Source organism: Anthonomus grandis, chromosome 22, assembly GCF_022605725.1.
Source record: "Anthonomus grandis grandis chromosome 22, icAntGran1.3, whole genome shotgun sequence".
NCBI classification, from domain to species: domain Eukaryota; kingdom Metazoa; phylum Arthropoda; class Insecta; order Coleoptera; family Curculionidae; genus Anthonomus; species Anthonomus grandis.
In genome coordinates, this window is record NC_065567.1 from 20,041,514 (window position 1) to 20,058,653 (window position 17,140).

A 17,140-nucleotide genomic window follows, 5' to 3' on the forward strand; every position below is an offset into this window, starting at 1 on the left:
AACTACTTTCGCTAAAATGTCATTATCTGAAGTACAATAATGTTACATTCACTTACTTATTATGCGCTCGTTACTTCACCCTTAGTTTCTTTATCGTTTAGTTTACATAAAAGCTATGTAACTTCTCGCATTTAATGGTGACAGAATATGTTTACTACCATTACAAAAAACTGTTTAAATTGTTCATTAGGCTGGTACGCTAATAGTGTATTACCTATTAGAAGCTTTTTCAGATGTAGCAGTTTACCCAATTTTGTACTAAAAAGGCTAATGCTGGCTTACAGACCTCCAGGTATGGTCCAGTAAAGCCTGATCGGCCAGCCAGGGTAATTGGCCACTACGTTCGATTGGCCAATGAGCTGTGACAAGATGGCTTTGCTTTTGCCATTTTGCTCTTTTACTTGTCTTTAGAAAGGTAATGAACCGTAGTATTTGGCTGAGCTTCCGAGGTATTTGTAAAAATAAATTGCCTGTTAAATTTTAAGAGATTTGATTTAAACTTAGGACGAATCCGGATTTACACTATGATCTGATTTATAGCTAAAAGCTTAAAAAAAAGAACTTTACTACAGACTTTTTTAAAAATGAATATTATGATGGTTTTCATATGTAATCAGGTGCAGTACGTAAGAAAAACCCAGTTTGCAGAAGATGCGGACAGTCATAGAAAAGTGTAACATAGATATTGTTGTATGTGACAAATCATTTTACTAAAATCATTGTTTTCGAAGATAGTCAAATACATAACCTATTAAAAAACATAAATTATAGAAGATTCAAATCATAGAAAAAGAAATTTAGATATATTTAAGGAAAACTGAAAAATTAATATTCTACCTACTTTGTATGCCACCGCTTAAATTAAAAGTCATGTTTGATATTCAATTTATTTTTTTATCTCTGTTTGTCTAACATTTCGTGTGAAAAATTAAACATTGATTTTCTTGCATGGTCCTGACTTATTATTAACTTTATTTTTATTAGGATATAAATCTAATATTGAAGCTTTAAAACGATAAAAATGATACAACACTGATTTTTTTTAATACACCTTGTTTTTAAGATTTTGATTCAAACATTCGATCATCAATACATGAAGCTGCTTGCTTTATTATATCTCTTAAATGAATGACGGTTAAAGGCTCAATTTTGATAAAAAGCATTGAGCACAAATACATAACATTTTTCCAAAAATATGTAGCCCCATATTCTGTATAAACTTCACTGGTGATAAACCTTAAAAATGTACATTATAAGCATTTAGTACCTGAAAAGCGTGTTCTTAAATCATAAAAATATCTAGAAAGTTATTAATGTTCTGTTAAAAAAAAGGTCCAGAGTAATAAATTAAGGATTAAAAAAGCATACATTTAAAAAGGAACATATATTTCAAACGAGACATAGGAACGAATGCTGGAAATCTGATTTTCAGGTCTAAAACTCATATTTTACCCTTAAAATGTAAGGAACTGCGTATGATCCCTAAACCTAAAAGGAAAATGTCATTTTTACCTTCTGTTTTTGATGGAACTGGCTAACGATTTATGTTTTTTTAAAGTGAAAAATTTCTTTCAATATTGTTCAACTTAATTTTAAAAAAATACAAGTAAATATAAAATTATTAATTGTTTGCAAGCCGTAGATTTTAAGTATTAGATATTTACTTATTAAAATATAAATCGTACCCAATTAAGTTATGCATAGGTGACATCTTTGTATGGATATTTAAGATCTTTATCATTTTCAATTTAGTATTATTGAGTAATTGAATGCTGATTTAATGAAACTTTTTATACGGTTAACACTTTTTTCATTGTGTGCGATTACAGGTAGGATTTTTAGTACGCCTTCGATAAAGTTTATTATTAAAAGTTATAATTACATTAATTATCCGCAAGTCAGTGAGACCTATAACTCTCTCAAGGTAATCATGAAAATTAAAAAGAATGAAATTCAGTTCATATTCTGATAATGAAAGAATTGTAGCTTGGTATTGAAAAATTTTACTACCAACAGCTGTTCGAATTTAATTTTTAGAATGATGACTACAATTTGTAGAATATTTTTCCCCAATGGAAGATTTCAGTATTAATCTATTGCTACTAGTATCAACTAATTATTTTATTTTAGGAAAGCTAATTTCGAGATCAGGTAATGAATTATAAGAAAAAATAATTAGTTATTATTTGTAGGTTTGTCCATTATGGCAGGTTCTTAAAAAATTTTATATTGTAGGCTATTTCTTGTTTATTATCATTAATTTGAAGATTTTTACAATCTTATCAAGTGCAGTAAAATATTCTTTGAGATAAATCTCATCATAACTATCGTTTATATCAACTTCATATGGGTGAGTATGTTCAAATAGTACCAAAATCTTATTACATTTTTATAAGTAAATGTAAATGAACAAAGCAAGATTTCGTAGCGAATGTAATTTTTACACTCTGTTATACCAAACTGTATATGGGATTATAGTGTAAAAAACTGGAAAACATGTTATTGATGATTAAAGAATATATAAAAGCTGCAACCATTAATTTAAAACATCACATATATACTTGGTAAAGTATGAATCGTACCCAATTAAGTTATGCATAGGCAACATCTTAATAAGGATATTTAAGGGCTTCATCATTTTCAGTTAAGTAATATTGGATAGCTGAATACTGTCTTTTAACTTTACTTTTGGTTTATAATATTAAATTAATATTTCTCCAATGCACACAGTTACAGGTGGGTTTCTTAATATGCGTTCATAAAGATTTAAAGTTAGCGTAATAAGAATATCAATAGTATTGATCTGTGGCTACCAGTATCAGTTAATAATTTTTATTCAGGAAATCTAATTTCGAAATAAAGCAATGAATTATAAGAAGAAATATTTAGTTCTATTATTTGGTTCATCTACCAGGCTTTTTTTTACAAATTATTACACAACTTTGGGATTTTCTATAGTCCTAATGCACATATTATTTACATCAACTTCATATGTGACAGCATATTTAGTAATTTCATTTAGATTTTCTAGATATTATATCTTTTTAAATGTGCATAAAGGTTTACATTTAGATCAATAAAAACTATATATACAAACTGGTATTTTATATAAACAAAATATGAGAATCTACGATAAAGTAGAACAAAAATAACCATGCTTGAAAGCTATAAAGCAAACGCGCTGAGTAAACGGAATTAATCTTCTACTTGTCCTAAACGTACCGTTTAAATAGTTCCAAAATTTTATGACTTTTTTATAAGCTTGTACCTCCTTTCATATTTTTACTTATCAAAGTGTCAATCAAGAAAGCAAAATTTCGTAGCAAAACTGTATTACCAAACTGTATATGGGCATTATATTGTTGTAAACTGTCAAACATATTATTTACTTAAATACTAAAAGAATATATAATCGTGGTAACTCGTTAATAGAAAATACCACATATTTACTTGCCAAAATATAGATCGTACCCAATTAAGTTATGCATAGGCAAAATCTTTATATGGAAATTTAACATCTTTATCCTTTTTAGTTTACCACTAAAGAGTAACTAAATGCTTTTTCTAACTTTTTATGCGGTTTATAGCTTTAGAGATAAAACCTGTATATACAAAGTGATATTTTATAAAAGCAAAATATAGCCATACTCGAAAGCTATAAAGCAAAGGAGCTCAGCCAACGGAATTAATCTTCTACTTGTCTCGAACGCACCGTTCAAATAGTTCCAAAATTTTACGACATTTTTATAAGTTTCCACCTTCCCCATAAATGAACGTGAGTTTAGTCCAAACGTGCTAACTGCACACATTTTCCAACCTTAAAAGATTTAAAGTTTATTTTTTGAAATTTATTACACTTGTAACTAACTTTATTCTCAGCGATGGCTTTATAAATTAGGTTCTTTTACAAAGTTAAAAATAGAGTGGAAATTATGGATTTTAAAAATCATTTATTAATATTTCCTGAAACTGAGAATAAATTTTATTTTACGTACTGACCAAAAGGCTAAATTTAAATAAAAGTTATGATCGCTAAATACAGCAACGTAAATATATTTTTAATTAACGTAAAATATTATTTTAAATTAAATATTAAAATTAGCTAGGGCAATAGTTTTATAATTTGGCATCGCTTCTCTGGTAATGTGATAATTAACCTACTTAATGACTTAAAAATTGTTAAAATTGAATCACTATTTAGCTTTTTTTCACTTATGAAAACGTAATTTTTTTGTTGAACATGAGCATTATAAGAGAAAAAAAATTCTAATATATAAAACTTGTTGTCAGAGAGTTACATGCTTTATATGTGTACAATATTTTAACTAAAAACTTTAATCACCTATTTCCAGTTTCCTTAAATTTAAACGATAATGGTAGTCAGAAAATGTTGGTGTAAAGGCAAACAGGGCGTACCCCTTTGTTCAAACTTCTGGGGTCATCCCTAATTTAAAGGATATCTCAACGTGCTTCCTTGCCTAGTAATTTGTTAAATGTATTTTGGAAAGGTCAAGCTGTGTATCGAATCACTTACAGATTTATTAATTGGCTTACTTAGGCTCCAAAACGGTCCACTATGGAGGCCTTTAATTGCTTGTACGGTTTTAGACAGTCCAAATATTTGCTGTCAGGAGCAAACTGCTTAAGGTAGTTATCTTGGAATGAAAATGAGTACGGTGGTCTATTGCAGCTTTCGATTGCATATATATGCAGGAATTATTAGAGCTTATAAAAGCTTATAAAAGAAAGTCTACAAAATGGATTTTTTCTAAGTGAGTTCCAACTGACGAAATTCATTATTTACATATCGTAAGAAACTCATAACTGGCATTAAATATATATATTGTTAACTAAAGATTATTAAATTCTTAAAAAATTATTAAGATTCACTAGTGACGTTACGAATAATATAATCCTGTTTTGGAGGATTAAATTCTACTGTTTCGTTAACAAAAAAAGAGTTGTTTCAATTGATTAGCATATACCAATAATTATTATAACTGAAAATGGTTTGGTTACGAAATTTATTATTCTCCACTTACTTTCAATTAGCTATACAGAGTATCCCAGGATGAACTATGTACATCGATTTTTCAAAAAAGCGGCAACATATAAGCCGTATCTAATTAAGTTATGCAGCGTTTCGAAAAATAAGGTTAAGTCGAAATTTTAATTTTTCATATTTTGCATACATTAAAAATTTAGAAAAAGAAATTAACCCTTTCTCCAATTAATATCATTCGAACTGTGTGGTTTTTTAAAGTAGGTAAAAGATTAAAATATAACTTAATTTATTTACATATGCAGAGATTCAGGCGTAAAAAATTTCATTTTCTGAGGACCGCCCAGCGGCCAAATTGAATATTTAACCAAATATTGGAGGCGAATTTTTCAACTCAAAAGGTAAGAATTCGGTTTTTTTTTGCACCCACGCGAACAGAGAATTTGATTAAAATGGACCTTAGGCACGAAAAACGGCGCATTATCCCTTAAGGTATAAGTTTCTATAAAAAAGTCATCCCTAATAATCGTCCAAAAAAATTACATGAAAAAATTTACTTGAAAAAGCATTTTTTATCCTAGTTTAATAATTTATGTTCCCAATCGGACTGAATCTTGTTAGCACCACTTAAAGTATATTTATTCTTTGGGATAACAATCAATACATGTATAGCAACCTGAACTCAATTATTCAGGTGTTAAAGGTTCAATCAGTAATATACTATATCGACCAATTAGGTTTGGCCTATCAATACCTTGACTGCTCAATTGGTTAGAGCCTGGTTTCAATTACGTTTAAATTAATCTGTTGAAACTCTAAATATTTTACGTTTTTTGTATAAAGGATAAGATAAAAATTGTTATTATATTATGGTTTTTTTATCGAGACAGCACAAAAAAAAATAAAAAAATGTTTTAGGAATGAAAAACTTTATTTATTTTTTTTTTATTTATTTTCTTAAGGATACAAACAGGTAAACCCACTACAGTATCCACTCATAAATATAAACTTGCAAACACTAAAGTTAAATACACTTAACAATTGCTAAACCAGAAAAAGACTATTAAATTTAAATACTAATCTGTAAATACTAATTTCTACACAAAAGACAAAGTCTGGGACACGAATTATAGTAGCTCTCTCTTCAATACACCTCTCAGGTTTTTCTGGGTTTCAAAAAAGAGATCTATGTTATTATAAAAAATTGATAATCTCATCATTCTACACAGTGGAGATAACTGACAACTGTTAGTATTTCCGAAAGGTAAATTAAAAAGATCACTAAGTCTTAACTGCCGTGATGGAACATTAAACCTCAACCCCTGCATCAAACATGGACAATCCACTTTATTATTCAACAGTTTATGCAAAAATAAAAGGTCTGAAATTTTTCTTCTGTTGTCAAGAGTAAGTATACCAAAATGTTTTCTTATATCACCTAAGTCATTAGTAACAATATTTAAATTATCCCTATAATAAAGACACTTTAAAAATTTGTTCTGAACAGATTCCAATCTATCTTTATAAATTGAGTAAATCGGATTCCAAACAACACACCCAAAATTAAGCTTGCTATAAACAAATGCATAATACAAAAAAATATAGGATCTAGAGGATTTCAAAATTTTAGCCTGCCTATTAATAAACCCTAACATTTTATACGCACTTAACACTAAGGTATTAATATGTTCATCAAAAAATAACTTCTCGTCAAAAATGATTCCCAAATCCTTCACATCTTGAGCCCTTTTAAGATCAACATTATTTATATTATAATTAAATTGGATTTTTAATTTATTTTTAGTAAATGGAATAAACTGACATTTTTTAATATTTAAAAAAAGGCAATTGATCCGACAGTATTCAACAAGGCTTTCTATATCCTCCTGCAGGAGCTGGCAGTCTTCGTGTGATTTTATAGGTCTAAAGAATTTAAGATCATCTGCATAAAGCAAAAACTCCGAGTATTTAAAACATTTAAATATATCATTTATAAATATTATGAAAAAAAGGGGGCCCAAATGAGATCCTTGGGGTACCCCCGACGTTACATTAACTATTTCGGAGTTTACGCCGTTTATGCAGACTGTGAACCTTCGATTTGAGAGGTAAGATTAAAACCCATTTTAAAAGAAAACCACCCACCCCTACCAAAGCTAGTTTTTTTAGCAAAATTGAAATGTTAATTTTATCGAAGGCCTTGCTGAAGTCCGTGTAGACGCTATCAACCTGAATACGTTTGTCCATATTTTTCTTTAAATTTTCAAGATAGGTGAAAAGATTGCTGTCTACAGAACGGTTTGCAAAAAACTCATGTTGTTCAAAAATCAATTGTCCTTTCACCAACTTAAAAAAATATGTATATAAAAGTTTTTCAAATAATTTTGCAAATATACTGAGCTTACTTATTGGACGGTAGTTGAGGATAATATTTTTTTTGTCCGTTCTTATTTATAGGAATTACATTGGAAACCTTCCACGCATCCGGAAATTGACCTTGTAAAAGCGATTGATTATATAATTTATATAAAGGATATGAGAGCCCTCCAGAACAATTTTTGACAAATAATGAAGGTATGCCATCAGGGCCTGCACCCTTTTTAGGATGCAGATCATTAATTCCTGCTACAACCTCATCCAGTTGAAATTGAATTAAACCTAGATTATCATGTGTCATGTTACTGTTATGGTGATTATTTGATACGCTTGGCGCTACAAAAACTGATTTAAAATACTCTGAGAATAAATCGCTAATTTCTTTTGAGGTGGAGGCTTCAATATTATTATATTTCATAACTGAAGGTAAGCCAGAATTTCCCATCTTAACAGATACAAGTTTCCAGAAAATTTTATTATTTGTTGATATTTCGTCCTCTAAAAAGGATATATAATTGTTAAAGTCACGTTTTATTAGCCCCTTAGATCGACTTCTTAAGAGTTTAAATATGTTTAGATCAGATGGGTTTTTATATATTTTCCATTTTTTGTGGAATTTATTTTTTTCCTTAATTACTTTAATAGTAGCTTTTGAAAAATAATGAGGGTAACCACTACTCTGATGGATAAGTGGGACCTTTTTTTTGATTATATCCATTAAAATATTATAAAATTTACTTAGATTTATATTAATTTAGACCTAGATAATGTGCACGTAAGGCCAATTTTATATATACTTTTTTTAAGAATTAATTTTATAAAGTACTACTACTTTTATAAAGTACTAAAGTACTTATACTGCTTAACGTCGTTCTCTGAAGAAAAGCGTGGATTGTTATTTTTGCAAGATATCCTATTGGAAAAGAGAAACCTTATATCGATATCGACATTCACCATTTTTGGGATCATTTCAGGACAGAATGAACTGAGGAAGGGGCAGTGTAACGATATTGGCAACGCTGCGAATATAAGCTGTTCCTCGTAATTCCGGAAAAATCGTTATGATGCAAGCGACATCTCTGAAGACTCGAAGATTAGCGAATCTTTCGGAACCATGGTCTGGCGAGTATATAAGGAGTGATCGCCGCAAGGAGTTTAGGTGAAGAATATTAGCAAATAAATACATTGTAAGTGTGTGTGAGTAAAATAAATCAAATGACTATTTTTGTCAATCGAATGTCTTAATTCACACCTAACAACCATAAAAACGCTACAATACTTATAAGTCTAAAGTTGGAAAACTTTTGAGAATATTAAATTTTCAGTGAAGGAATGCCAATTGCAGTTTTCCAGAGGGTAGGTAAACTGCACTTTTCTACTATAAAGTTAATAATATGTATAATAATATCTTCTATAAAAGGGCTACATATTTTGAACATTTTTAAATTGAATAAATCTCAACTCTCAGGATTTGATTAAATTGTTAGCAAAATTGAATATATTTCATTGGATAATAAATCCAGATTTAAAATAATAAACATTGTTTTAATATTTTATCTTATTTATATATTAATCTGATAATATTTGTCAAAAACAGGTGAAGTATTTTTTTATATTTTCAGCGTTTGAGGAAAGTACTTTTATTTGGTAAGTATGTAATATTTAAGTCTTGCAAAGCTTTCTAATTCAGAGAAGGAGTATTAAGTTTAAAAATGTATGTAAAACAATATTTTTGCGATAAATATTAGAACTTGACTTAAAGTTAGCGCGCTTTTAATAAATATTCTAATGCATATGCTATTTTTATAAAGAAAAGGATTTTTTGAATTAAAGTCTATTTTATAAATTGAGTACTCCAAATTTTATAATTTTGTAAAATCGCACATGTTTTGATATATTTGAAGAAGTAACTATATCTTTACGGTAATATAAATTTTAGTTTTAGCTAAATGCTATAATTACAAGTACAAGTAAAGCATATTTTTATTAATGATTGTTAATATTCGAACTATATGTCCAAAAAATTTACAAAAATATATTCAATATTCGTATATTTTTGTGGAATTACATATTTTTAATATTTCCTAAATCTCTTAATTTTTCATCTACAGACTAATAAAATTTTAGACGAAAAATACTTTTTTTTATCATACTAGGATATTCTTATAAAATTTTGTATATATCTTATAATAATTAAACAACTAATTTGACGGTAATTATTTTATAAAACTTTAGCCATTTCTCTTTCTTACGTGGTTTAAATGAAATATTTTTTAGGGAAAAAAGGTCTGTCACTGATTTTTTTGAACCTTGAATTATTTTTAAAATCCATATTTATTTTTGAGCAAATTTGGCTCATAGACATTATACGATACACTGTTTTTACATAAAAAAAAACAAAACCAACTTGACTAACAGTATTATCGGCATTTATCAACAAAAATGCTCCGCCCAAAAAAACTATAAACAAATTGAAAATATTATTATATATATTATTATTATAAACTATATGTAAGATGGAAAACAAAATAAAATGAACATACGAAAAAGAATTAAATAAAGCAAAAAAATACTTAATTAAACTAACAATAAAATTACAAAAACAGTTTGCAGACAAAAATTTTAGGAATCACAAGGTGAAAAATATTTTATGAGAGTTGTAACAGAAAACAACAAAAAACAAATACAAAATTATTAAAGTGAATGGTAAAATTTATAATAAAGATATTATAAAACAAGCGAATTTACATTTTCCAAATATTGGACATAATTAGCAACAAAGTACAATAAAAAGTAGGAGTAAATGCTGAAAAAGAAGTACAACAAAGTTTTAATTTGAGAAAAACTAATATGGATGAAATAAAAAAAATCATTGAAAAAAAATCATGGTGTCTTGAGATCTAACAGAATCATTAAAAAAAAACATAGAAACACTGCTTAAAATTGTTGAACCTAAGATCATAGTTCTAACACATAATGTTTCAACTAGTAGCCAATTTCCAGGAGAATTATAGTTGTCAAAATAGTGCATATTTTTAAAAAACGTGAACAAGATAATGGGCACAACTAAATTTAAACAACTACCTTTGACCAATTTATTTGTTAAGCACCTTTCGCAAAATCCTGGAAAAGGCAATAAAAGCTACAATGATAGAGTTCATAGACAACACCTTCAATTTAACAAAAATCAGAAAAGTTATCAAAAGAAAAACTGCAATTTAGGAGCAACTGTAGATCTACTAGAATACATAACCGTAATAACTGTGTTTATTGACTTACAAAAAACCTTTGATACAGTAGACATTAATTTATTAGTAAAAAAACTTAAGATTATAAGATTTCATGCAACGGAAATTAAAGACACAGTAATTAGTAAGCTAAAAAGGTATTATTATTGGCTGTGGTATAATAAACTAAGCTTAAATATTGTAAAGACAGTTTATATGATTATGAAGCAAGTTGATAGGAAGCGAATAAATCCGATTAAAAAAAAATAAATGACACATCTAAGATACTTAATCCCATGTTACAAATACTAGTGAAAAAGACTTAAATGAATTACAAAGGTTAAAAAAGAAAGCAATAAAACTTATATTTAATAAAAAGTACTTTAAATTTAGTAAAAGCCTGTACACAGAATTGTCATTCTTAAGCAACTGAAATACTTTAAACAATTTATCCGTATGCGTATGTATAAAATGAATAAAAATCCTATAAAAACAGATTCTAAAAACAAAATAAGGACTCATGTCATGAATATAATATAAGAAAAAACGAAACATTTAGAGCTAACTATACACGTATAAAAAAAGGAATGAGCTCTCATACTGTGTTTGCAAAAAAAAACGAATAAAAAGATTATGTATCGTAGCCTAAAGACTTTCTGAAAAAATAAAGACAGCTAGACAAAAAAATAATAAATTGTTAAAGATTTCGTTAATGCAACTTAAAAACTGCTTTCTCTCTTATATTTAAATAGTGTAAGGCCTCGGTGCCAGATTTATTATAATACGTCACATACGCCTTTTGCGATTTTCTTTCTTGATAAAGTGTAAAATTAAAAAAAGATATACGCACCCAAGGCTTTCGTCGGTCTAACCAGTATACTAAATCATTCACACAATTGTTTTATCTGCAAATTGGGAATTAAAAATTAAAGTCGTTATTAAAAAAAAAGTTAATGGAGCTTACTGTTAACGGTACATATAGGCAAATCATTTATTAGAACATATCTGTTTTGGCAGCGCTATAGTATTCAATTGATAAATTTTAAGGGTGCAAGTTCACATCTGGCGCATTAATATTTGGGTCGGCAGATCTATATTTCATGTTGGTATTTATCACATGGCCCTGCGTATGGATATATTTATTATCCCTACTGTTTTATAATATACGCGCAGTTTACGCCATAGGGCTGTCTCGTCAATTTAATGAATTAAGATGACAAATTATTTTATGTAATTTTTTTGACCGTGAATATGTAACACGGACCCATTAAGTTTTTATCTTCTTTTATCCAGCGCGATGCCCGTATATTAAATCGGGGTTTTATCATTTAACTACGGTATTAATTTTGTCGAAAATTTTCGCGGAGTTTTCATTTCGGAACAGGCGAATTATAAAGTAAATTTTAAGCTAATTTCTCAAGTGAGTTTTCAAGAGTCTTCAAAATTTCCAGTTTTCTTTACTGTTAGCTTAACTTAAAAGCAACTGTGTGTGCACAAGATAGAAATGAATGAAATATAATTAATGATAAAATGGCTTCTTACGAGAAAAAAATTACTAACCTAGGGGCAAAAGTTTTAAAACAACCCGCCTTTAATTACGATTATTCCCAACTTCTCTTAATACCCTAAATAAATTTACATCTTTTCCTACAGACAAATACCACTCTTTATGTAATTTATTTAATTCGAAAAGTTTTATGGGAAATCTGTATCAACCAAATCTCAAAAGAGTCATTGTGAAAGAGATTTCGCGTAACAAACTTTTTTGGTAAAGCACTGAATTTAAATAGATATACACTGCTGAACAAATACACCGCTCAACAGGAAATTACTAAGAAATGTTATCTTGATTTTTAAAAGTTTTCAAATTATACAAAAAATCAATAACAAAAGTGTAAACACAGAGTAGTCGAGTTAGTAGACTTTATATATTTTATTGTTACTTATTATTTATGCGAAAATGACTTTCTGAAAGAAATATTCCATAAAAATTACTGACGCTGAAATTTACGTATTTGAAAAAAAGAATCTAGAGAGAAGCATTATGTTTATATAAAAAATACTTAATTATTTCATAATTAAATTTCTTGGAAATGTTTTAAAACGTACTATCTAACGTTTCTTAAAAAAAAAACTGTATACGAAAATGATACTATATTCTAAAGTGATCTGCATGTTACATAGAAACCATAATGAAACAGCACAAAGCGAACGTAACAGTCAAGATAGACGTAGTTTTAAGTAATAATTCGTAATGAACTCGGTATATTTCAGGGTTCGTATATCCGAATGTGGTAACTGCTTCTCCGTTCTCTTGCTAAAGCGGTTTGCATAATTAAGACTGTAGACCGAGCCTAAATATTTAAAAATACGTAACCTGTGGGAATGGCTGAGTTACGTCACACAGTTTTTCACTCGATGCTATTTAGGTGGGCCTTATTTAATTGGTTGATTCTAACGAAAAACCCAGCAATGCATTTAGCCATGTTTAAAGGAAAAAAGTTAAGTGACATGTTTGTTTAGATTTCGGGTTTACGTCGCTTACCTTTTAGGGAGATTTGGATTTTAACTGGATTTTATTTACCTGGATAGTCCATTCCTGAAACAAAACAAAAAGTGCAATTAGTCAATTGTTGCGTACTTAATTAAAACTCCATTATGCTGATTTTAAATGCTAATTTTTTGATACTTTTAACTACAAATTTTGAACCTGCCTATATAAAAATACGTTTCAAAAACTCAATAAAACATAGTTTCTGAAATAGCCCATATAAAAAAATACCTATAGAGTAAAATCCTCGTCAACAAACCATTCTTTGATAGTTTGCATTAAATCTAAAAAAAAAAAAACATTTTCTCATTCAAAGCAAAAAAATCAATTTGTCCGGATAAAAGCAGATATGTATAACACCACATAACATTCATTAACTTATCGCCAAACTATTACAGCTCGACCAATTTCAAACGAATTTGTGAAAATGTTATCGATCATAATCATAATCATAATCATAATCATAATCATAATTTTTATTGATGCCAGTAATATACATTTTACACAAGTCAAAAAATACATAGGTAAAGTCAAAACAGACTACTTAACAGTACTAACACTAAGAACATTAAATTAAAATTCGACTATAACTAAAACAATAAATGATGTTATAAAAACACAGTAAAATCACCTTAAAATATGTGGTTAAAAAACTCCTCTAATGAATAAAAAGCATTCACAGCAAAAAGCATCGATGTATACATAGAATAACCATAAAATGCTTAAGCTAAAATATCCTGTTTTTTAAATTAAATTTATTATTTTATCAGTTTTCTGTGGTATATATAGTAGTTCATATGATAATAACAATCATATTTAATGTACATTGTCTCAAATTTTAATCAAGTCGATTAAATTAGGGAGAAGTGTCGTAAAATGCTGTTCAAAAATTTTTGATTATTTGAAGACCTAGAAAATGAAAATTCAAAAACATCTAAGTGTATTTCTATCGTTATTTTAAGCTGTCGTTTTCGTATTCGTTTATTACGTATTAAGTTGATAAGATATTTCGTTTTCTATCAACTATTATCAATTTTTTTTCTTCTGGTCTTCATATTTTAGTATACCAGGTATAAATCCCTCTCTCTCTTCTTCAGCCTTATCTAATCCACTCCTAAATGTAGGCCTTTCCGAGTCTTCGCCATTTCTACTATATTCTTAACCGAACTAGTTTGTGGTTTGTATTTCTGGAATCTGATTAGCTTTTAGTTCCTAAGTTTCTAAATAATATTTTAAACATCATCCAGATAACTAAAAGTAATTTTTAAATTTTGGAAATATTTTAGAAGTTTTATTTCAGGCACATTGAGTGCCTCGAATAACCTTAAAACTATATTTATATCTCTTTCAGGCAATTCTAGACATTTAAGTGCCTGGAATAATTTTTTAAGCGCTCGTAAATGTCTTCCAGGGATGTAAAGGTAATCTTACTAATAGGGTGATAGTTTCAAACTTTTTAAACAGGATTCAGCATTATTGCAGTTGGTTGGTATTTTTTCTTCCTTTATATTTATTACTTTTTGGAGTGCTTTTTCTAATTACATAATTAGAAAATAGTATAAATAATGAAAATAGTTTGGATCCATTTTTTAAATGCTTACAGTCATTCAGATCAAAATTTTTTAATCTAAGACTTTAACCTAGGTCCCTTGTATAATGCTCTTTGTTTTGTAATTCCAGCATTATTTTTGTATTATCCAATATTATTTTCATAAGTTTGGTCTACCATATATTGAAATAAATAAATTAAAATAAACGGATTTTAATAAGCATCAAATAAGGTTTTAAAACGTGAATTTACTCGAAAACCTTAAGATAATATAAAGAAAGTATAGATACCAAGACTGCAGATTTTTTTATCATCTTTAATTTTCTTAAAAAGCATTTTTTTCTCAAGCAATTATTTTCTGCAAAAAAAACCGTTTTTCATTAACCCTACCATTAACTTATTTAGGTTTTTTGATTTTTTAGGACTATACGCGAAAAACTCATATTTTAATTTAAAATTTTTTGGAAAAAACGTCATAAAAGAAGTAAACAATACAAAAATTAAACAGCAAAATTTAGAAGAAAAACAAAATTAACACAAAAGATTTTTTAAATGTTAAAAAAATTGTCGTAAAAAAACGCTTTTCGTACTTTTGGACCAATTTCATAATTGTTTAATAGAAAAAAACCTTAAAGGATTTTTTAAAGGAAAGACAACGTCAAAACAATAGGTTTTTTGATTTTTTAGGACTATACGCGAAAAAATCATATTTTAATTTAAAATTTTTAGGAAAAAACGTCATAAAAGAAGTAAACAATACAAAAATTAAACAGCAAAATTTAGAATAAAAACAAAATTAACACAAAAGATTCTTTAAATGTTAAAAAAAATTGTCGTAAAAAACGCTTTTGGTACTTTTGGACCAATTTCATAACTGTTTGATATAAAAACCCTTAAAGGATTTTTTAAAGGAAAGACAACGTGATAGCAATAAGTTTTTGCATTTTTTAGGACTATACGCGAAAAACTCATATTTTAATTTAAAATTTTTAGGAAAAAATGTCATAAAAGAAGTAAATAATACAAAAATTAAACAGCAAAATTTAGAAGAAAAACAAAATTAACACAAAAGATTTTTTAAATGTTAAAAAAAATTGTGGTAAAAAGACGCTTTTGGTACTTTTGGACCAATTTTATAATTGTTTGATAAAAAAAACCTTACAGGATTTTTTAAAGGAAACACAACGTGATAGCAATAAGTTTTTTGATTTTTTAGGACTATACGCGAAAAACTCATAATTTAATTTAAAATTTTTAGAAAAAAACGTCATAAAATAAGTAAACAATTCAAAAATGGAACAGAAAAACAAAATTAACACAAAAGATTTTTTAAATGTTAAAAAAAATTGTCGTAAAAAGACGCTTTTGGTACTTTTGGACCAATTTTATAATTGTTTGATAAAAAAAACCTTAAAGGATTTTTTAAAGGAAAGACAACGTCATAGCAATAGGTTTTTTGATTTTTTTAGGACTATACGCGAAAAACTCATATTTTAATTTAAAATTTTTAGGAAAAAACGTCATAAAAGAAGTAAACAATACAAAAATTAAATTGCTGTTTAAAAATTTAGAAGAAAAACAAAATTAACACAAAAGATTTTTTAGATGTTAAAAAAAGTTGTAAAAAGACGCTTTTGGTACTTTTGGACCAATTTTATAATTGTTTGATAAAAAAAACCCTTAAAGGATTTTTTAAAGGAAACACAACGTGATAGCAATACGTTTTTTGATTTTAAAGGACTATACGCGAAAATCTCATATTTTAATTTAAATTTTTTTGTAAAAAACGTCATAAAAGAAGTAAACAATACAAAAATTAAACAGCAAAATTTAGAAGAAAAACAAAATTAACACAAAAGATTTTTTAAATGTTAAAAAAAATTGTCTTAAAAAGACGCTTTTGGTACTTTTGGACCAATTTTATAATTGTTAAATAAAAAAAAAACCTTAAACGATTTTTTAAAGGAAACACAACGTGATAGCAATAGGTTTTTGCATTTTTCAGGACTATACGCGATTTTTAGGAAAAAACGTCACAAAAGAAGTAAACAATACAAAAATTAAACAGGAAAATTTAGAAGAAAACCAAAATTAACACAAAAGATATTTTAAATGTTAAAGAAAAATTGTCGTAAAAAGACGCTTTTGGTACTTTTGGACCAATTTTATAATTGTTTGATAAAAAAACCCTATAAAATCTTGTTATCATCTATAATTTTCTTAAAAAGTATTTTTTTCTCAAGCAATTATTTTCTGCAAAAAAACCGTTTTTCATTAACCCTACCATTAACCCCCCCCCCAACCACCCTACACAAGTTTCCAGTAAAAAATTGGTTTCAAAAATCCTTATTTTTCAAAATAATACGCATGAATAACAGCTGGTTTTAAACTAATAATTTACTAAAAAATAGTTTAGTAAATATATATTTACCGAT

General features: G+C 27.5%; 1 protein-coding gene across 4 annotated transcripts in view; it reads right to left on the reverse strand.

Moving 5' to 3' along the window:
- LOC126748430 (agrin-like) overlaps positions 1–17,140 on the reverse strand; it is a 434,242-nt gene that overhangs the window by 144,646 nt on the left and 272,456 nt on the right. For all 4 annotated transcript variants that reach the window (XM_050457677.1, XM_050457675.1, XM_050457676.1 and 1 more), the window contains exon 5: positions 13,190–13,204. In XM_050457677.1, coding sequence (XP_050313634.1) covers positions 13,190–13,204 — 15 coding nt within the window. The remainder of the gene's footprint in view (positions 1–13,189; positions 13,205–17,140) is intronic.